General features: G+C 42.0%; 1 protein-coding gene across 5 annotated transcripts in view; it reads left to right on the top strand.

Annotated features, from left to right (window-relative positions):
* FAT3 (FAT atypical cadherin 3) overlaps positions 1–23458 on the top strand; it is a 588664-nt gene that overhangs the window by 550623 nt on the left and 14583 nt on the right. For all 5 annotated transcript variants that reach the window (XM_040426352.1, XM_040426353.1, XM_040426354.1 and 2 more), the window contains 5 exons: positions 571–728; positions 14451–14919; positions 18215–18368; positions 19741–20396; positions 20923–21036. In XM_040426352.1, the coding sequence (XP_040282286.1) occupies positions 571–728; positions 14451–14919; positions 18215–18368; positions 19741–20396; positions 20923–21036 (1551 nt within the window). The remainder of the gene's footprint in view (positions 1–570; positions 729–14450; positions 14920–18214; positions 18369–19740; positions 20397–20922; positions 21037–23458) is intronic.

The raw sequence follows: 23458 nt of genomic DNA, 5'->3' as shown, positions 1-23458 counted from the left end.
GAAGTAACTAGTCACTCTCCCTGCAGCGCCACCACAGGGGAAAGGAAGAATTACAGAACGACCATTTGCATCAAATGGTCCTCCAGAGTGAGAGATGCTGTGTGTAAATTCTCGAATCTTTGGCCAAGATATAAGGACCCTGAACAGAGGACCCCCCTCCCTCTATTAACTAATGGGGTATATAAAGATTAGGTTTTTTATAGTGGACTTCCCCTTTATATCTTCAGGGCACGCTCAGTCTACTGTATTTTAGTATATTACACAAACTTAAAGTTTCAATCCTGAATTGTTGGATATTTGTAAGTCTCGCCCATTTCCACATGCAAGTCCCACCCTATACCATATGGAAACACCCCTAAAACAACAGAAACACCCCTTAAGTACAAATTAGCATGAACTATGCCCTTTAGTGACCCATAATATATTGCAATACTACCCTGGTTGATAATCGGTTAGCCTTGTTGGACATCCATCTCTTTACCCCTATGTTCTCACATCTTGCACATGTTCAATGCGGTATACGATAGCTAGATTGCGGTATGAACACAGTATGTTTGCTCACCGTTTCAGGACATACTTCACTCAGTTTTGCTGGAAACAGTTACATTAAATACCGGGTTTCGGAGAACAGCAAGCGAGATGAATTCAGACTGGGCCTGCGAATGCGGACTCTGCAGAACAATGCTATAATCATGTACACGAGATCGAACCCCTGCATGATCCTGAAGGTAAGTCACTGTTGCCAGCAGTAAACCTGATGAAATGGGTCAGAGATCATTCATGGTCAGAGCTTTGTTTTCCTCCTCCAAATAGTCTGCATAGACATAGTATTCTGGCTACCTGCAGTCACCAGTAGGGGGAGCTTACTGCATACTGTGTTACACTATATGTATACATACTAGTCATATAAAAACTTTACACTGAGTGAATGCTGGGGCCTTACTTTACATCGGACAGTGCTGCATACTGTCCATATGCATGGTCACCTCTCTGCCTGGATGTGGTAGCCGACGGCCGTCTGACAAGACAGGGCAGAATTCAAGGGTCCAAGTTCTCCATGTTGGTGTGATCCCAAAGGTGGAACCAACATCTGTCAAACATTTATAGAATATCCTATCATAGTTGCCAACAGTCTCAAATTTTCAGGGACTATCCCTAAATTCCAGAGACAGTCCTGAAAAAATCTGGATATCCTGGGAAATGGGTAGGGCTCATGACTGGGTAATCTTAGGCAGCAAGGCTGTCCCTAATAAGGATAGTGCTCTGTGGCTTGCATATTAGGGGGGTATGTGGCTGGAAAAGCCAGGAGGCACTGAGACTGGCATAGTCAGGGGGTATTATGGCTTCTAATGTGATGAAGCACTGTGGCTGGCATAGTCAGGGGGTATTATGGCTTCTTTTTTTTCTTTTTTTATCAGATATCTTTTTATTGCTTTTTTTTCTTCCCTCTCAAGTTTTGCATAATCCAACATACACATACAAAATGTGAATCAGACAAATTAAGAAATGCCATATACAAAGACGATTCTGACAAGCATTGCAAAAATATACATGTACTAAGCAAAATTAGATTGTATATATCCCCAACAAGAAATCCCCCCCACCCACCCCAACATAACCAGAGCAGGTAATAATAATAATAAAGTCCATATGTGGTCTCCTCCTAGAAAAGAAAATAGACATACAAATGTCACGGATGAAGTTAGCAGATAGCTGGAACATATAAATAAACGAGCGACTGGCTTGATCCCAAACTAAGGAGCTTATAGGTGATCCCTATAAAACCCTAAGAGCTCTCCCTGACTGCTATGCACATGCAAGGGTCTGTATGGTAGACGATTGCATGCCCGCGTACCTCATACTGTGTGACACCTGAAAACCCTATAATAGTGAGGGGACACGACCACCGGCTCCCTGCACTTGAATCAAGGTCACCTAGATTCAAGCCAGCAAGAAAACACAATAAAGTAAAAGACTTATCTGTACAAACAGCAGAAGCAGCCTCCAGCAGTGAACATCTCATCCAGGAAGTAGTATAAACCGAAAAGTGAGGCAGTATGGGATGGATTATAAAGGAAGACGATTAGTCGAAATAAGTGACACCTGGCAGAAGGAAAGGAGATGAGAAAGTGAAACCAAAACAAAGAACATCATACAAGAGGTAGAGAAAAACGTCTGCCAGATCTTCTCACAGAACTGGCGGTGACAACAAAGCAGTAAGCGTAATATCCATTGTCAGTAGTATGACCCATTCAGTCACCCCTGGGGTGTCAACACCACAGATCCCAATTTGAAGACAGCAGGGAGCATCAATATCAAGGGAAAGTGCATGTTTTATTGTACGTATCGCATCCACTAAACACCTATGCATCCAGGCGCATTATATTGATAGAGCACCAAGTACCTTGCTAATCCATAGTTCCAGTTCCCTATTCCATCCAACAGTTGTACCAGCATCGACACTTTCTCCACCATCCAAAGCCACATCCGCACCCACCAAACACCAAGGTTAAATGGATCGTAAGATCCCCCTGGTAAGTGCCAGCCACGGGCTACAGCACCCTGAGTTGTCGATCCATGCACCCCATATAGCTTCAAACTTAGACAAACTGTTCCTTTTTAGATAGACCCCTCTCTCCAAACGAACAATCACATTCAGTCTCTTCACATATTCCGATACCATGGGAGGTGTTGGTTGCATCCATTTTGCCTCTAACGTCTTGCGCGTTTGATACAGCATTCTAATACCAATGGTGATAACCACTTGTAGATCTTCCACCAGCAGAATTCCCAACAGGCATATCCTGGGATCGGGAACAAGACGTGCTGTATACTTTATTAATTAATTGCACCACCGCTGTCCAATAGGCCGATAATAAAGGACACTGCTGCTGTACACTTTGGGCACCCCGGGTTATCCCGGCATCCTATTTTAAATAAAAACAGAGGGGTTTTATGCACTCTATGTAATAAGTACAAATGGGATAACCGCGCAGCCTCACTCAGGGACAGACTCGGCGTAAGGGCAAATACCTCTTCCCACTGATCATCTGAGATGCTACCCACGTCTTGCTCCCAACCTCTCCTGACTTTAAGGGGATATGCTTTAAGAAAATCCACAAGTAGAGTGTGATGAAGCACTGTGGCTGGCATAGTCAGGGCAGGGGGCACTGACTGGCATAGTCAGGGGGCACTGTGGCCGGCAATGTGATGGGGCAATGTGGCTGGCAATGTGGCTTGCATAGTCAAGGGATATTATGGCTGCTGATGTAATGGGGTATTGTGGCTGGCAATGTGATGGAGCAATGTGGCCGGCATAGTCAGGGGGCACTGATTGGCATAGTCAGGGGGCACTGTGGCTGGCAATATGATGAGGCATTGACTTTCGTACTGTGTCTGTACTATATCAATTGTATATCACCCATATAATTTGTACAGTAAAATTGTGAGTGCGTCCTATGGTCCAGTGCATCTATATTATGGTCTGAATTCAGTCCGAAAAATATATATACTCTTAACAGCAAACTCAGTACTGCTACATCTGTGTCCCTTCTCTCCTACTGCTTTGATGGTGTCGTTTTTGGTCTTCACTGAAACAGTGAGCTCAGGATGAGCATTACAACAGGTCCTTGCCCTAAAGAGGAGTAACCGCAATCTGTACCGCATGTTTTCCTGCAATCTTTGGGAACTCATGGAATAGTTCTTTCCACGAATGTTTCCATATTTAGTAAATGTACCGTGCAGTCCTGATTGCTGCAATCCCAGCTTCATTTTTGTGCTCAGTGTGTCGCCTATAACCCAGAATCATATGCGCCATCTCATCAGCGTAAACAGCTATTGGATGAGGTGTAAATAGAGCATCACCATATTACGGTGTAATTATACACACGCGGAGGTCTGAGAAATTACATGGTTTATTTTATGACTCTCGCCCGCCCTCCTCCCACCTCGTCCTTTCTAATTAATTATTACGTCTAGCCTCCGCACAGGGACCCCTTACCTATAAATACTATGTTTTTCCTGACTCTCACGCCTAATTTGCTTTAATAAGCCACAGAAACTTTTTCTTTTAACATCTATCTCAATTTTTGATAGATTTAAAAGAACAGCGAGCATATTCTGTATTCCTAGAGCACAGCATGAGCAGCTCCCGCGGTGGAGGACTCAGCGTGATCCCGTATTAGGAGGTTAGCCATTCATGTGAATAAGCACCGTGTAATACCACATTTCTCCTGTAGTGGCCGCTGCAGGAAAAATGTCCAGCTGCCCACTGTCAATAAGAGCTGATCGCTGGGGATCTCAGCTGCCAGACCCTTGGCGATCACCCGATCTTAATTTAGAAGAAAGGTTGTCCAGATGTAACAACCTCTTGAAGATATGCTTTTATGAGATGGGAGAACCATGGCTTCTGTTTCTGACTAGACACTCACTAGTTTGAATCAATGGTAACAGCTGAGACCCCAAGCAGTCAGCCTATCTCATAATCAGAGCACCGCTTTTACATCAAGACTGAAACCTATTTTAAAGGGGTTGTCCAGGATTATAAAGACATGGCTGCCTTCATCCAAAAATGGCGCAACACCTTTCCGTAGGTTGCGCGCAGTATTGCAGCTAAGCCTCATTCACTTGAATGGTGCTGAGATTCCATACCAACACACGACCTGTGGACATGAAAGGAAAGCAGCCATGTTTTTGTAATCCTGCGCAACCCCTTTAAGTCTACACAAGTTCTCCTTAATTTCCGAAGGCGCGTTATGTTACCAGAGGACAACGCATTGTGGGTGGTCAGATGGCGCTTACACAGCTACATCAAACTGTTAGGTCACAGGGCCGACAGAGGGGTGGAGCTTAATGCTGTCTGTTTCCAAGGGCAACCAGTAGAAATGTAAAATCGGGTTTGTGCGCGACTAGAGGAGAGATTCCGGATTCATCTATCGTAGTTTATAACGATTTCGCCTTTTCTTTAATGAAAACCATTATTTTCCGGGGAGCTCCTGCATACACCTGGAAGTCAGTCTGAGCAAGGCGAGCTCTAGATAATAGATGATGAGAGTGGATTTCAGACCACCCCAGGCTTCCTATAGACAAAGCAGGTAAGCAGGAGTCACCGAGCACTGATGTAGCAGAGCTGAGAAGCAGCGGTTAAGTATTACATAAAGGAACAGAACTGTACCGTATGTATTTGTGAGACCCACCTAAGGTGCATTTTAATTCAGTTTACAAAACCAAGTCTGTGTAATTTTCTTCTCATGCATAATATAGTACAAAAGCAAAAAAAATAAAAATAAAAAAACGACCCGTGCCACCTGTCTCCTGAGAGCGCAGAACCGCTGTATCCTTCATTCCCTGTGCAGACTCTTTGAAGCCTTGCTAAAAAGCTTTTGTATGTAAATTGCAGAACGGAGACGCAGCATCGGGCTCGGGGGGGGGGGGGGGGGGGTCGTTTAGGTTGTTACAAGTAATTAAGGCTTGAAACTGTATTTTCCTCTGTTAAACTTTCTTTACACCAGAGTCCGATTAAAGTCTATAAAGGCCACGCCACGGGGGGGCATTTAAAGGGACTCTCCTTAAAGATATACGCACAAACGTCCAAGAGATATTAGTAGCTTGTCTTATAACGCTGCTGTTTTCAACTATAGGTCAAGTGGCCCTTTAAAGAAATGAAAATGGCTGCCTCCGTGATCATTACTTTATCTCTTATATCCCCATTTCATATACATAGAATACATAGGGTTCAGTGATACTGGAAGCTCATCTTATATCACTGCTTTTCTATACGTTTAAACTGACTTTAGGTTTAGTGACCCTTTAAATAAAAAATGTCTGCCGCCAAGATCACTAGTACTTTATCTCACATACCTCCATTTCTAACACTCTCCTTACAAATATGCCTATATACTGTACATGTAAGAGATATTATCAGCTCCTCCTATAACACAGCACTTCTAGAAGTTTCTGACTTTAGGTTAATGGATCCTTTATAGGAAAAAAATGTCTGCCAACATGATCACCCCTTTATCTTACATATCTCCAGTTCTTTGATCCTCCTTAAAGATATACATATGTAGGACTTAGTGATGTTAGCAGCTCATCTAATATCACTGCTGTTTGATACGTTTTTTTACTTTAGGCTTAACGACCCTTTAAATGAAAAATGGCCGCCCCCATGATCACTACTTTATCTCCCATATCTCCAGTTCTTAGAACTTCCTTAAATATATACATATATAGGCTTCAGTGAAAATTAGCAGCTCATCTTATATCACTGCTGTTATGTAGGTTTCTGATTTTCGGTTTAGTGACCCTTTAATAGCGTTGATCACGAATATTCGAATTTTGAATTTTTATTGCGAATATAGGTACTTCGAAAATTCGCGAATATTTCGAATATAGTTATATATATTCGTAATTTCGAATATTCCAATTATTTTTTTTTTTTATCAGTACACATGATCCCTCACTGCTTCTAGCTTGTGGGCCAATAAGAAGGCTGCAATATACTTGACTTTAGGAGTAGTAGTGTTTGCGAATTTTGCTCTATATTAGTTTTTTTTGAATATTCGCTATATTGCTAAATATTCTTGTTTTAGAATATTACGAATATTCGAAAAAACTAAGTTATAGCAATATAGAGAATATTCGAAAAAAATCTAATATAGAGCAATTTAGCTAATATAGTGCTATAATCTTCTTTGTCTAATAGTTGTAAGTTGAAAAATTCGCAATAAAAAATTCGAATCCGAAAATTCGAATTCCAAAAATTCGCATATTACACAATCATTACCTTTCCGATTTTTTGAGTAAAAAAAAAATCGCGAATTTTCGAATTTGCAAATTTTTGACGAATATTCTACAAAATATTCGTGAAATATCGCGAATTCGAATATGACCCCTGCCGCTCATCACTACCCTTTAAATGACAAATGTCTGCCTCCACCATGATCACCACTTTATGTCACATACCCCCCATTTCTCTGACTCTCCTTAAAAATAGACATACATGGGTTTGAGACTCTGAGTTATATTAGCAGCTCATCCGCTGTTTTATAAGTTTCCGACTTTAGACTAATAGACCCTTTAAAGAGATAAAAAATGTCCGCCAACACGATCACTGCCTTATCTCACATATCTCCAACTCTTTGACCCTCCTTACAGATTTACATAGGTAGGACTGAGTGATATGATTAGCTTATGCTATATCACTGCTGTTCTATAAATTTTTGACTTTAGGTTTAGCGCGACCCTTTAAATGAAAAATGTCCGCCCCCATGATCACTACTTTATCTCACACATCTCCAGTCCTTTGAACTTCCTTAAAGATATACATACGTAGGACTGAGTGATATTAGCAGCTCATCTAATATCACTGCTGTTCTATACATTTTAGACTTTAGGTTTAGCGACCCTTTAAATGAAAAATGTCCGCCCCCATGATCACTACTTTATCTCACACGTCTCCATCTCTTTGACCCTCCTTAAAGATATCCATACATTGATATATATGGTATTAGAAGCTCTTCTTATAAGGCCTCTTTCACACTACAGTATTTTGCGTTCAGTATACTGGACGTTTTTTGAGTTCAGTATACGGAACATATACTGAACCATTCATTTCAATGGTTCAGCAAAAAATACTGAAGTGTCTCCGTGTGCATTCCGTTTCAGTATTTCAGTATTTCCGTGCCGTGAAAAGATAGAACATGTCCTATTCTTGTCCGCAAATCACGGTGCTTGGCTCCATTCAAGTCAATGGGTCTGCAAAAAAAACTGAACACATACGGAAATGCATCCGTATGTCTTCCGTTTCCGTTCCGTTTTTTGCTGAACCATCTATTGAAAATGTTATGCCCAGCCCAATTTTTTCTATGTAATTACAGTATACTGTATATGCCATACGGAAAAACGGAACGGAAAAACGGAACCGAAACGGAGACACAACGGAACCCAAAAACGGGACAACGGATCTGTGAAAAACGGAACGCAAAACACTGAAATGGACATACTGTAGTGTGAAAGAGGCCTAACGCTGCACTTTTATATGTTTCTGACCTAAGGTTCAGTGACCCTTTAAAGGGACCCTACCCTGTTGTCGAGTCTCTGGCCCCTTTTAATTCCATAAAGAAATAGAATATATATTTTTCCCCACTCCTCACTTATTTACTTGCAACCATGGTTGAAACGAAATGTCCGGCCCGCCTGACACATTTTCGTGGGAAATCGTTACGGAACATATGGGATGGGTTGTATCCTTTCTCTCAACATCTGCTGGTGAAATGAATGAGGTTAAGAAGTATAATGAGATTAGAGCATCTAGGCCGGAATCCTAATTTGTAGCAAAATCACCTTCAGCCTTGGCTGCGGCTGGAGCCGGTGCTCCTCTTTATGTATGTTACCGAGTCCTCGTCGGTGCACTACCTGGCAAGACATGAAGGAGAAGTCTTACCCAGGATAATTCTTATTACCAGTACGTCAGCCATTTTTTTTTTACTGCAGGTTGGCAAATCTCACAGCTTGGCGCGGCTCCCAGTTGTGAAACAAGCAACATTTTAATTAGATACACCCGCCATAGAGTGCACACAGCTCCCCCGACATCTCCTAGGCATTAAGTATACGGACTTACAGATGGACCTTATACGGCTGATGTATTCCCATATGTATCTGTGTAATGTGCTTTGTGGAATGGGCAGATGATATTCGGGAGCTGACGGGGGAGGGTCTCCTGGGGTCTTCAGATAGATAAGCTGGCGGGGAGGGGGGGGTGGGCAGTCCAATTTAGACTGAAACCGTATGGTAATTTAGCAAAAAAATAAAAATAATAACTTTTTTATTGTGAAAACATTTTGTAATAATGTAAAATACAGATGAAATTTTCAAACATATTTTTCGTATCAATTCGTCAGCGTTTTTTAAACTCTCTGCTTGCTGTCAGTGAAAGGGACCCTTTATTGTCTACATCAAGACAGGCCATGTGATGTTCATGCAGGTTTTGCTGCAGCTTCAGTACAGTTACCAGTGTGACCTTCACATGACCAGGACAGATTTTCTTCCATTCACTGACAGCAAGCAAAGATATTTGCTGAAGTTAGTGTTCTTTCAGTAAAAAACAGTGAAACCTTTGTAGAAAATGGCCACGCTCACCCCTTCCACCCCGTGCCATTATTAGACAGTTTTTCTCATAATTTTAGCCCACATTATACTGCCATTAAGTGCCAAATTAATAGTGCCATACACTGCCCACATAATACCACCATATAGTGCCCAAATAATATACAGTATCCAAATAACATTTATTTTAAGAGTTCACATAATACAACTATATGCAGGCCAATAATACCGCCATATAGTGCTTAAATAATATACAGTATACAAATAACATTTCTTTTAAGAGCACAAATAATGTTGCCATACACAGTCCACATAATAACATCATATAGCGCCCAAATATTATACCGTACAGCATCCAAATAAAACTCATTCCAACAGCCCACATTATAACGCTATATAGCACCCACATATAATATACAGCATCCTAAATAATACTTGTTTTAAAAGCCCACAAAACACCACCATATAGTGCTCAAATAACATGCAGTATTCAAACAACACTACTCTAAAGAGCCCACTCAATACTGCTCTATACAAACCACATAATACCACCATATAGTGCTCCAATGATAGAAATTATCCAAATAAAACTCCTCACATAATACTGCCATATAGTTCCCACTAAATACTAAAATTTAGTTCCCAAATATTATCACCGTATGTCACCTGAATAATACTGGTGGTTTTAGTTTCATCACTGAGGACACCACCTAGGAGAAGATTGCCCGGGGCAGTTGTCACCCACTTAGGCTCAGTTCAGACCTGAGCGTTCTGAAAGGAGCGCTCTGTATGCGCGATTGTACGGGCGTTTACAATCGCGCATACAGAGACAAGCGTACACACAGTGTCGCGCGTTCCCGAAAGTCTATGTACGGGAACGCGCGACAAGCGCCCAAAAAAAACGCTCCTGTACTTGTTTGAGCGTCGGGCGTTTTACAGCGCGATCGTACGCGCTGTAAAACGCCCAGGTGAGAACCATTCCCATAGGGAAGCATTGGTTTCTCCTTGTTGAGCGTTTTACAGCGCGTAGGAACGCGCTGTAAAACGCTCAGGTCTGAACTGAGCCTTAAACAGCAGCATAGTGAGTAATGAGATTTATAGAAAAAGATCTCAAACCCTAAGGCTCAATTCACACCTGAGCGTTTTACAGCGCGTTCCTACGCGCTGTAAAACGCTCAACAAGGAGAAACCAATGCTTCCCTATGGGAATGGTTCTCACCTGGGCGTTTTAGGCTCAATTCACACCTGAGCGTTCTGAAACGAGCGCTCTGTATGCGCGATTGTACGGGCGTTTACAAGCGCGCATACAGAGACAAGTGTGCACACAGTGTCGCGCGTTCCCGAAAGTCTATGTACGGGAACGCGCGACAAGCGCCCAAAAAAACGCTACCGAACTTGTGTGAGCGTCGGGCGTTTTACAGCGCGATCGTACGCGCTGTAAAACGCCCAGGTGAGAACCATTCCCATAGGGAAGCATTGGTTTCTCCTTGTTGAGCGTTTTACAGCGCGTAGGAACGCGCTGTAAAACGCTCAGGTGTGAATTGAGCCTAACAGCGCGTACGATCGCGCTGTAAAACGCCCGACGCTCACACAAGTACAGGAGCGTTTTTTTGGGCGCTTGTCGCGCGTTCCCGTACATAGACTTTCGGGAACGCGCGACACTGTGTGCACACTTGTCTCTGTATGCGCGCTTGTAAACGTCCGTACAATCGCGCATACAGAGCGCTCCTTTCAGAACGCTCAGGTGTGAATTGAGCCTTAGGCTGGGTTCACACTTGAGCGTTTTACAGCGCATTCAAACGCGCTGTAAAACGCTCAACACATGAAAACCATTGCTTCCCTATGGCCCTGGTTCTCACTTGAGCGTTTTACAGCGCGTTTGAACGCGCTGAAAAACGCCCTACGCTCAAACAAGTTCTTGAGCTTCTTTGGGGCGTTTTGTCGCGCGTTTGCAGCCATAGGACACTGCTGTCAATCACACAAACGCGCGTAATACACGCGTTCACCATGGACAAAAACGAGCACAAAAACGCGCGACAAAAACGCGCGTTAAACGCGCATATCAAATTCGCTCAAGTGTGAACCCAGCCTAAGGCTCAGTTCAGACCTGAGCGTTTGACAGCGCGTTCCTACGCGCTGTAAAACGCTCAACAAGGAGAAACCAATGCTTCCCTATGGGAATGGTTCTCACCTGGGCGTTTTACAGCGCGTACGATCGCGCTGTAAAACGCCTGACGCTCAAACAAGTACATGAGCGTTTTTTTGGGCGTTTGTCGCGCGTTCCCGTACATAGACTTTCGGGAACGCGCGACAATGTGTGTTCACTTGTCTCTGTATGCGCGCTTGTAAACGCGCATACAGAGCGCTCCTTTCAGAACGCTCTGGTGTGAACCCAGCCTAAGGCTCAGTTCACACCTGAGCGTTTTACAGCGCGTTCCTACGCGCTGTAAAACGCTCAACAAGGAGAAACCAATGCTTCCCTATGGGAATGGTTCTCACCTGGGCGTTTTACAGCGCGTACGATCGCGCTGTAAAACGCCCGACGCTCACACAAGTACAGGAGCGTTTTTTTGGGCGCTTGTCGCGCGTTCCCGTACATAGACTTTCGGGAACGCGCGACACTGTGTGCACACTTGTCTCTGTATGCGCGCTTGTAAACGTCCGTACAATCGCGCATACAGAGCGCTCCTTTCAGAACGCTCAGGTGTGAACTGAGCCTGAGGCTGGGTTCACACTTGAGCGTTTTACAGCGCGTTCAAACGCGCTGTAAAACGCTCAACACATGAAAACCAATGCTTCCCTATGGCCCTGGTTCTCACTTGAGCGTTTTACAGTGCGTTTGAACGCGCTGAAAAACGCCCTACGCTCAAACAAGTTCTTGAGCTTCTTTGGGGCGTTTTGACGCGCGTTTGTGGCCATAGGACACTGCAGTCAATCACACAAACGCGCGTTTACTATTGCAAAAAACGCGCACAAAAACGCGCGTTAAACGCGCATATAAAATGCGCTCAAGTGTGAACCCAGCCTAAAGCTGAATGGATGTGCTGTATGAGATTAGAACAAAAAAGATTGTTGCTTCCCTTTCCAGAAACAGCGCCACTCTTGGCCATAGGTTGTGTCTGGTATTGCGTTTGGACAAAAGCAGCCATGTTTGCATCCCCTTTAAATGCTCTTATACAGAAGCTTTCATTCCGGACATTGGACGGGAACGTCATGTGTAAAATCAGTATTTGGGACCATAGGGTAGGGCTAAGCAGCCATCTTGGCCTCAACACTCGTCCTAAGTTGCCGCTACCGCTACCTTAAAAAATCCCAAACTGCTGAGATTTTTTTGCAACTCTCATGTCAATGGCTGCACTGCTACAGATCGCCCTATAGCCCCGGCCTAAAAAGTTTGATTTCCCCCCAGTCTTGTTAATTACAATCGCCTCACACAATTATTTTATGTCTCGTCACTGGTGACAGGAGGTGACCCCTGTGAGGGTTTACACTAGAAGTATATGGCGGTAGTACAGTAACAGCTTAGACACTTCCTGAGCGTCCGCCTCTGACGTGTGGAGAATTAACTGCGCCGACATCTGATCCCCTCTAAACGGCTGTCACTTGGTGTGAGTGATGGCGGCTCCTGCTGACAGGAAATATACTGACGAGCCACAGGGCGGGAGAAGAGACTGCTCAGCTGTATACAGAGCCAGGATGTCTGATGTGTCATATGTATTATCTACAGAGAAGAGTCTGTCATCTGTCTATTATCTATCTATATCCTATCTATATTATCTATCTATCTACTATCTATCTATTATCTATCTATCTATCTATCTATCTGTCTATCTATCTATCTATCTATCTATCTATCTATCTATCTGTCTATCTATCTATCTGTCTATCTATCTATCTGTCTGTCTATCTATCTATCTATCTATCTACTATCTATCTATTATCTATCTATCTATCTATCTATCTATCTGTCTGTCTATCTATCTATCTATCTATCTACTATCTATCTATTATCTATCTATCTATCTATCTACTATCTATCTATTATCTATCTATCTATCATCTATCTATCTATCTATTATCTATCTATTATCTATCTATATATCTATCTATCTATCTATTATCTATTTATCTATTATCTATCTATCTATCTATCTATCTATCATCTATCTATCTATCTATCTATCTATCTATCTATCTATTATCTATCTATTATCTATCTATCTATTATCTATCTATCTATTATCTATCTATTATCTATCTATCTATCTATCTATCTATCTGTCTATCTATCTATCTATCTATCTATCTACTATCTATCTATTATCTATCTATCTATATATCTGTCTATCTATCTATCTGTCTATCTATCTATTATCTATCTATCTATCTATCTATCTATCTATCTATCTGTCTGTCTATCTATCTATCTATCTATCTATCTATCTATCTATCTACTATCTATCTATTATCTATCTATCTATCTATCTATCTATCTATTATCTATCTATCTATCTATCATCTATCTATCTATCTATCTATCTATTATCTATCTATTATCTATCTATATATCTATCTATCTATCTATCTATCTATCTATCTATTATCTATTTATCTATTATCTATCTATCTATCTATCTATCTATCTCCTATCTATCTATCTATCTATCTATCTATCTATCTATCTATCTATTATCTATCTATCTATTATCTATCTATCTATCTATCTATCTATCTATCTATCATCTATCTATCATCTATCTATCTATCTATCTATCTATCTATCTATCTGTCTATTATCTATCTATCTATCTATCTATTATCTATCTATCTCTCATATCTATCTATCTATTATCTATCTATCTATTATCTATCTATCTATTATCTATCTATCTATCTATCTATCTATCTATCTATCTATCTATCTATCTATCTATCTCATATCTATCTATCTATTATCTATCTATCTATCTATTATCTATCTATCTATCTATCTATCTATCTATTTCCTATCTATCTATCTATCTATCTATTATCTATCTATCTATCTATCTATTATCTATCTATCTATCTATCTATCTATCTATCTATTATCTATTTATCTATTATCTATCTATCTATCTATCTATCTTCTATCTATCTATTATCTATCTATCTATCTATCTATCTATCTATCTATCTATCTATCTATCTATCTATCTATCTCTCTATCCATCCATGACTTGGTATAGAACATTCCGGTACATGACACAGCAGTGATACAGAAGACTGTAGATATGTGATGACAGATATGGGGGGCTTCTGCCGCCCGCTGCAGATGTGACTCTTCTCGTCTTTCTCTCCCGCAGATTGTGGACGGGAAGCTGTGGTTCCAGTTGGACTGTGGCAGCGGCCCCGGAATCCTGGGAATTTCTGGCAGGACGGTTAATGACGGGAGCTGGCACTCGGTCTTTTTGGAGCTGAACCGGAATTTCACGAGCTTGTCGCTGGACGATAGCTACGTGGAGCGCCGCAAAGCGCCACTTTACTACCAGACCCTCAGTGCTGACAGCTCCATTTATTTTGGAGCTCAGGTGCAAGTGGAGAATGTCCGGAGCCTGACTGACAAGAGGAGCACACAGGTCCTGGGCGGCTTCCAGGGATGCCTGGACTCCGTCATCCTGAATAACAACGAGCTGCCCCTCCAGAACAAGAGGAGCAGCTTCGCAGAAGTGGTCGGCCTGACTGAACTCAAGCTCGGCTGCGTGCTCTACCCTGATGCCTGCGAGCGGAAGCCCTGCCAGAACGGAGGGAGCTGTACCAGTGTGCCATCTGGTGGTAAATACTCATTACTGCATGCGCCATCTAGTCTCTAGATCAGTGATGTCGAACCTTTTAGCGGCCGAGTGCCCAAACTGCAACCCAAAACCCACTTATTTATCGTAAAGTGCCAACACGGCAATTTACCCTGAATACTATAGTTCAATATAGTAGATCTTCCATGTACTTTATCATGTAGCTATAATATCCTGCCTACATTCAGTGCTCTGCCCGTGCTGTTCATAGTGCGCCCTGCGCTGATGAATGGCAGGAAAAGTCTAAGGCATACTGGTACACCATAGACTTTTTCCAGGGTGCGGGTGCCCACAGAGAGGGCTCTGAGTGCCGCCTCTGGCACCCGTGCCATAGGTTCGCCATCACTGCTCTAGATCATCCAATGACTTCAAGGGGGTTTCCATTTGCAATAAAAAAAAAGATTAAAGGGGTTATGCCATGATTGATGTAAGAAATTAATATCAGGCATCCTCCAACCTCCAGCTTTTGTGAAACTACAACTCTCAGCATGCTCCATTCACTTCTATGGGAGTTCTAAGAACAGCCAACTAAGTGTGCATGCTGGGAGTCGTAGTTTCACCGCAGCTGGAGTGCAGGATCTTGCTGATCCCTCATATAGAAAATCTCCTTCTAAGGGCTCATGCACACATGTATGTATTTTGCGCTCCGCAAAAAACGGATCCACAAAAAAACACGGATGACGTCCGTGTGCATTCCGTATTTTGCGGAACTGAACGGCTGGCCCCTGATAGAACAGTCCTATCCTTGTCCGTAATGCGGACAATAATAGGACATGTTCTATCTTTGAACGGAAAAAAGGAAATATGGAAACAGAAGGCATACGGAGTACCTTCCGTTTTTTTTGCGGATCAATAGAAATGAATGGTTCTGTATATGGAACGCAAAAAAACGGAACGTAAACGAAAAAAAAAAACGTTCGTGTGAAAGAGGCCTAAGGCTACGTTCACACGACAGTGAGAGAAAAAAAATGGACACACTGTCAGTTTGTCTGGACCATTTTTCAACCATTTGAGCATCCATTTTCTGCCATTCTGTCCGTTTTTTAACTACCGTTTTGCATCCATTTTAAAACGGCCGTGAAAAATGGCCATAACCTGGATGCAGCAGGACCTCTGCCGCCCCCGGCCTCTTGACGTCACATGTGAATTCACGACGCTGGGTGCGCAGGTCCTGCTGCATTCACGGAATAGCAAGTGTTCGAGAAGCGAGTGTCCCCTCGCGTTCAGGTGGGTGAGGGGAGCATAACTCCTGAAAGACCCTCATAGCCATTTTTAACGGCCGTTAGACAGGTTCACTCCTTACAAGGTTCACACAGTCATTAACTCCTTCGCGATCTCCGCCGTGGATACGTACAGCGAAAGTCGCATCTTTAAATATAGCTGCCGTTTTGTTTCAAACAGCAGAGACCAACGGCAAATGTCTGCAATGTATGTGACCGCGGCATCAGAGCAGTCCGGACGCGGGAGCCGGCTGAGATCGGGGAACCTATTGCTGAGATCGGTGAACCTATAACGCTGTACTAATAGACAGAAGCCTCAAGTTATTAGTGGAATATACCAACACAGGCCACTAGGTGGCAGCGCTGCATTGTGATACTGAAAATATAGCCATCAATGAGCACAATGAGCAATCTAATGATTGCCAGTTATAGTCACCCAGGATGACTTTAAAAGAAAAGTAAAAAAAAAAAAGTTTTTAAAAATGTAAAAAAATATATAAAAGTTCAAATCACCCCCCTCTCCCTAAAATCAAAATACTTAACCAATGGAAAAAAAAAATACACATCATGAGCATCGCGGCTTGCAAAAAAGCCAATACTATTAAGTATAACAATACGAATTCCATACCGCGAATGGTGTAACAAAAATAAATAAAAACGGCCAATTCGCCATTTTTGGCACGTCACACCATACAAGAGCGGTATCGTTGTAATCATACTGACCTGGAGGTCAATTTTACCGCATAGTGAGCGCCATAGAAATTAGTGTTTTTTTTTTTTTTTTCAATACCAGCTACATTGTACGCAAATATAAATAGTGTCAACTGGTCCCACAAAAAAAGCACGCCCTCATAAAGGCTATGTGAACGGAAAAATAAAAAAGTTATGACTCTGGGAAGGCGGAGAGTGAAAAATTAAAACGCCAAAAAAACTGAAAATCCCCCGATCCTCTAAGGGTTAAAAAAAAAAAAAAAAACTGAAGGAAAAAACATGATTCACACAACTGGTCCCACAAAAAAAGCACGCCCTCATAAAGGCTATGTGAACGGAAAAATAAAAAAGTTATGACTCTGGGAAGGCGGAGAGTGAAAAATTAAAACGCCAAAAAAACTGAAAATCCCCCGATCCTCTAAGGGTTAAAAAAAAAAAAAAAACTGAAGGAAAAAACATGATTCACACAGTCATTAAAAAAAAAAGCAGGAAAAAAAAAAAAAAAAATGAAAAAATCCAAAAGTCTGCAACCATGGCAGCATGGCCAGAAATCTGCACTGCTACATGTGAATGGGGACGTGAAACCTTCCAGTTCTGCGGGGACTGCGCACAGAAAATATACAGCACATCGGCCCAGCTTTCAACATGGCGCCAAATCTTCATTTGGATGAATGCTGGTTTATGAAATTGTCCATTTCCCCGTCTGCAGTGACAGCGTCCTGCCAGCAGATGGCAGTGGTGTGTCACGCAGGGAGCAGTATAACGGCACATTTCATTAGGAATCACTGCTTCACATACACATAAGATATATCGGATGCATGTAGCAGAGCCGAAGCTGTTACGCCAAATTACACAGTCAGTTTTGTAACAGCTGACAAACTCAGCTCAAGGGCAGTTTAGTAAGAAAATTGCACCAAAAAGGGTGTACACGGCAGCCACCAAATTTTTTTACAGACTTTTTTTGGGGGGGGAAAATCGGAGGATTTGTGCCAATTTTACAGCAAATTAGACCATATTACCGGAAGAAATGTGGAAGAGAAAATGGTGTAAAATGGCTAGAGATTCGAGCCAAATTTCTCATACCTTATACGCTATTTTATGCAATTTTTCCGCATCTGCTAAATGCATGGGTTCTACAGTTTAAATATAATCTCCTTAATGTCCTCATATGGGATAGGAGATGTGGTCATTCACAATATAGAGATGTAGCAGAGCTGAATTTGTCAAAGAACTGCTACATATGTGCGCCATGATATAGATTTAAGATCCTGTGTTAGGTATTATGGCGGTCCTATGTCAAGCCTGTGCTGTATTCTATATTTCTGACCATCGCTTATTTTCGCACAGGTTACCAGTGCACCTGTCCATCCCAGTACATCGGCAAAAACTGTGAATCGGAGATCACGGCGTGCTTCCCAAATCCCTGCCGGAACGGTGGGACTTGTGATCCGATCGGGAATTCCTTCATCTGCACCTGCAGGACAGGTCTGAGGGGATTAACGTAAGTAGTGGTGGCTGTGGTATCACTGCTGGGTACTAGCACTTTAAATTGGCTTTTTTATGTAAATAGGTCCCATATTCTATGCTGATTGATGCGTTAGAGCTCTGTTATTGTGATACAAAGCTCCAAATCCTCTGCTTTACTTCACACGGCCATAGAGTTACATGATAAAATTCTGGCTGCCTGCAGTCACCACTAGGGGGAGCTCACTGCATATGGAATAATAAAGCTCCCATTGAAATCAATAAGAAATTTGTATTGACATTGCTCACAAACTCCCCCTAGTGTTGGCTGTAGGAAGTCAAATTTTGTCCAAAAAATAGGGAAAAATTCAGGCACTCAAGCTGAACTATTAGAAAATGATCATTTATTGAAAAAATCCATAAAAGATAAATAACATGACACAGAGGCCTAGTCATGTAGCTGACATGTTTCTCTAGTGGACGCTGATCTACCAGCAGGTCTACATTTAGAAAAGGGGTTGTCCTAAAAGGGGTCAGAGTCAGATTCTTTGGATTTATGGTTTTGCTCATATATGGTAGACTTGAAGGAAGGAGGGCACACACAGGATCAGCTTTTAGTGGTGTCCAGGTATTCAGTGGTCTCATTGAGCCTTAAAGGGCCCAAAAACTTTTTGATGTAGGTTGGTCGAACCATCTAATTTGTGTGTTAGTGCTCAGATTCTCCCCCTACATCCACTACATTGAAGGATGGAATGACCAAGCAGTTGGATTTTAACATGCCCCATCCTATTATCTCAGGAGACATAAGCCACCGCCAGAGGAGTTTGGCTTATTTTCCTGACCATATTGAGAAAACATGCACACTCGGCTTTCCCAAGTATTCATGTGTGCAGGGGAGGGGGGAAACAGAAGGAATAGCTGCCAACTGACAGCTATCTAAGGTGTAGCTAAGGCCAGCTGGAATACCGTATCTGGTAGAATGCACTTGAGTTCCTATTAGGACAATGGGGACTTTAAAATTGTGTTATCTTGTCTCTTCTCTACAGCTCCTTATTAGGGGGTTAATATAGGGGGGACCCTCTGTTCAGGATCTTCATCTCTTGGCCAGAATGGAGCCTGGAGAACCTGTTATGCATTACACGTACAAGCCATTTATGTGAATGAGCATTGTGTACTTCTTCATTTCTCCTGTGGTGGTGCTGTAGGACAATTGAACATCCCCAGTAGATGACAACTGATCACTAGAGGTCCCAGCAGTAGGACTCTTGGTGATCAGCCTATTTCCAAGGAGTGGTTCTAACAACTAGAGATTGTCCAAAGTGGAGAACCTCTTTAAGGTCTTTTTTTTCCAATATATCGAGGGTTCATCATCTGAAAACTGTCTCTCATCTAAACAAATGTCTCCCTAGGTGTGAAGAAGACATTAATGAATGTGAACGAGAAGACTGTGAAAATGGCGGCACGTGCATCAATACCTTTGGGTCATTTTTCTGTAATTGCACTCATGGCTACGTTGGACAGTATTGCGGTTTAAGACCTGTGGTGGTGCCCAACATTCAAGCAGGACATTCCTATGTCGGCAAGGAGGAGCTGATCGGGATAGCTGTGGTGCTTTTTGTAATATTTGTCCTCATCATCCTCTTCATAGTCTTCCGCAAAAAAGTGTTCCGTAAAAATTACTCCCGTAACAACATCACTCTTGTCCAAGACCCGGCCACGGCGGCACTGCTCAATAAAACCAATGGGATTCAATTTAAGAACCTCCGGAGTGGTGGAGACAGTCGAAATATCTATCAAGAGGTTGGTCCTCCTCAAGTTCCTGTACGACCCATGGCCTACACTCCTTGTTTCCAGAGTGAATCTAGGAACAACTTGGATAAGATGGTTGATGGGCTTGGGGTGGAACATCAGGAGATGACAACCTTCCACCCAGAGTCCCCTAGGATTCTAACAGCTCGAAGAGGTGTAGTGGTGTGCAGTGTGGCCCCCAATATGCCATCAGTATCCCCATGTCGTTCTGACTGTGACTCCATCAGAAAAGGACCTTGGGATTCAGGAAATGATTGTAAGTCTATCTTCTTTCTATCTATCTATCTATCTATCTATCTATCTATCTATCTATCTATCTATCTATCTATCTATCTATAAGAGGAAAATGGCAGCAGAGGACAGCAAAGCACAAATTGAGGTGCAAGCCCAATGGCACAAGACAATCGCCCAGAAATACAAAAATAGCAAAACAGGCAGCACTCTCCAGTAGAAAAAATGAACAGAGTTTATTCACCCATGCAGGACGCTACGTTTCGGCTCTATACTGGAGCCAAGGCTCCAGTATAGAGCCGAAACGTCGTGTCCTGCATGGGTGAATAAACTGTTCATATTTTCTACTGGAGAGTGCTGCCTGTTTTGCTATTTTTTCTATCTATCTATCTATCTATCTATCTATCTATCTATCTATATTTCTTTTTTGTCTTATCTCTTTTTATGTTTTTATGTAGCTCAGTTTTTGCTAACTTGACCATAGACTACAATAAATACTTTGGTAAATGGGGGGATGTGCTATAAATGAACTTTTTTTGTTGTATCTCAAGGTAAAGGACTGGAAGCAGCAGAAGACATGACTTGCTTTGTGGGGAATACAAAGGGCAGCAATTCTGAGAACCAGTCCTTGAACTCCTTTCAGTCGGATTCAGGAGATGACAATGGTAAGGGCTCAGAAAAGTTAATGCGATTTTAAGATTGGATGGAGACATCTGACCAGCTTTAAAGAAAAAACCTTTGACTTACTTGCAACGACCAGTCGTCTTTTTTCTTTTTTTTATTATTATTATTTCATTTTCAACGCGCACATTTTACTTACAAAGTCCTATGTATGATCCTTTATATATTTTATATATTTTTTATTTGTAACCTAAAACAGATGCAAAAATATTCCAAAAACGATGGCTCTAAAATGCACGTTGGATAAGTAAACCAATGCAAGACACTCAACAATAGCAGAGCTTCTTACTTCTCTCAATCCCCCATTATGCTATGTCCACGTCAGAGTTAGACCTCATGCACATGTCCGTGTTATGACTTCAAACAACCTCTGAGTTGTGTGGTGCCAGTACGTGTGTGTGGACTCTTAGCTATGCCTCCGATTTCATTCAGCAGCATAAAGAGGTTTTTCTGGTTGAATCTTGTATGAGACCAACTCTAAAATATTGTGGCATGCCTCACCAGATAAATTACTGTACGTAATTCTCCTCCAGAAGCATCCAAAGTGCATGGTAGGTCATCACATGGAAGCCGTATGCATCCGTATGACCCCCTTGTGACAACGTACAGGAAAACCATGATTGGACTAAAGGGATGGTAATATGGTGCATATTTTTTACAAACCCATTCAAAAATATCAATGATTGTCTTTCATGTTATAGAACATTCTAGAGCAGGTGATTCAAGCATTTAATGTAGTTTATGTAATCATTTGCCCACGTTTTGAAATTTTTCTTTTGCTTTTTTTTTAAGCCACGGTATATGATTGATTTTATGACTGTTTGAATATCATATTTCTATTTAGCTTGGCTCTTAAATTTACTCTCCTATCAATCGATACAGCAGGAGAAAAAGGACTCTGCTAAACCTGTTGAGGGAAACCTTGAAATATCATTAGTAGATTACTAGAAGATTTCTTTAAACAGGAATCAGTTTCTGCCTTGGTGATGATTGGTGATAATCTATTTTCCAGGACCCTCGCAAATTCAAGAAGGTCCCAGCAACAAAATGCTAAGACACCTTCTAAAACGGAAGTTCCTATATTTTCTGCTTAAAATGAGGCTCAAAATATACAGTAATTTCCTTTTGTAAGACACGCTAGGGAGAATTTTTGGACTATTTTTTGGACCGTGGGAGGAAAAGAACCCAGGGCAAACCCAACACACATGGGGAGAAAATGCAAACTCCACGCAGGTCTTGTTATCCCTTGGAAATTATATGGTTGACAAGTTGGGTCAGGAAGGACCCCACTTGGCAATTAGTGTGGTTCCATTCAGGGACAACTTAGAATGAGATGCCATGCTAAACCAATGCTGCATCCCTTTCATTCTTTATTTGAATTAAGTCATTTTGAATTGATTTTCCAAAATTTTTCTTTAAAACAAAATATTTATTTTTCTAAATCCTACCCTGCCACCCTCCAGTTCTGGTAAGTGTCCAGGAAGTCACTGTGTATTTTTTTTAAAATGAGATCACGAACCTCCATTTACTGATTCTCCTAGCGCCGAAAATGCAAGAGTCACACCCCAATGGATTAGAATAAACCTCTAATACAGTGGTGGCCAAATTGTAGCTCATGATCTACCAGTAGGCCTCAGATGTTGGTGTTAGGTCACCAGGATGTTCTTCTGATGGCCTCAGCATGAAAGTGAGAAAACTATGTTTTAGTAATTTGCGTTTCAGTATAGCTGCCCCTACCCTTCTCTAGTGAAGGATCATATAAGTACATATGTCTTGACCAGTGACTAATCCTTATACAGAAAAGGATTGGGGGAGTTGAAACGCTCAACCATGGCTGACCATATGTGAACCTTGGCTCAAGCCATGCATAACATGCAAACTAGTACAATATGTGGTCACACAGGTCAAGGAAGGTAAAGAACATGGAGATGGAACTGCTTACATCACAGTTGCAGCAATAATCCAACCAATGCGTACTAATGTTATAGCAAAGAACCGCCTTACCGGTTCCAGGCGACTATCAAGCAGCCACGGGTCCAGTGTTCTAGCAAATAGCCATGGTGGGGAAATGTACTATCCCTATTGCAGCCAAAACACTCAACAGCCAAAAATGGTGCCTCGTCTGAACCTTTCCTCTTAAGTAGAAGACCCTGAGGCTGTCCCTATACAAGCAGTACAAAGTGTATCTCACCAGATGGGTATAAAAATACTAGACTGTGTCCCTATATATTTTGCTTGGAGGGACTATAATAGGATTAATGGCTCGGTATAGATGTTGAACCATGCTTAAGGCATGGGTTTGTCGTCTAGTCAAATAGTCTATAAACCTATGGTATATACGATTTCTATATTTCTATTATGGAGGCACTAGGGCCTCTGAGAAAGAAGCATACCATGCGTGCCTGT

Source organism: Bufo bufo, chromosome 3 (genome assembly GCF_905171765.1).
Source record: "Bufo bufo chromosome 3, aBufBuf1.1, whole genome shotgun sequence".
NCBI lineage: Eukaryota > Metazoa > Chordata > Amphibia > Anura > Bufonidae > Bufo > Bufo bufo.
Note: the sequence above shows the minus strand (reverse complement) of the source record. Positions and strands in the feature narration are given on the sequence as shown.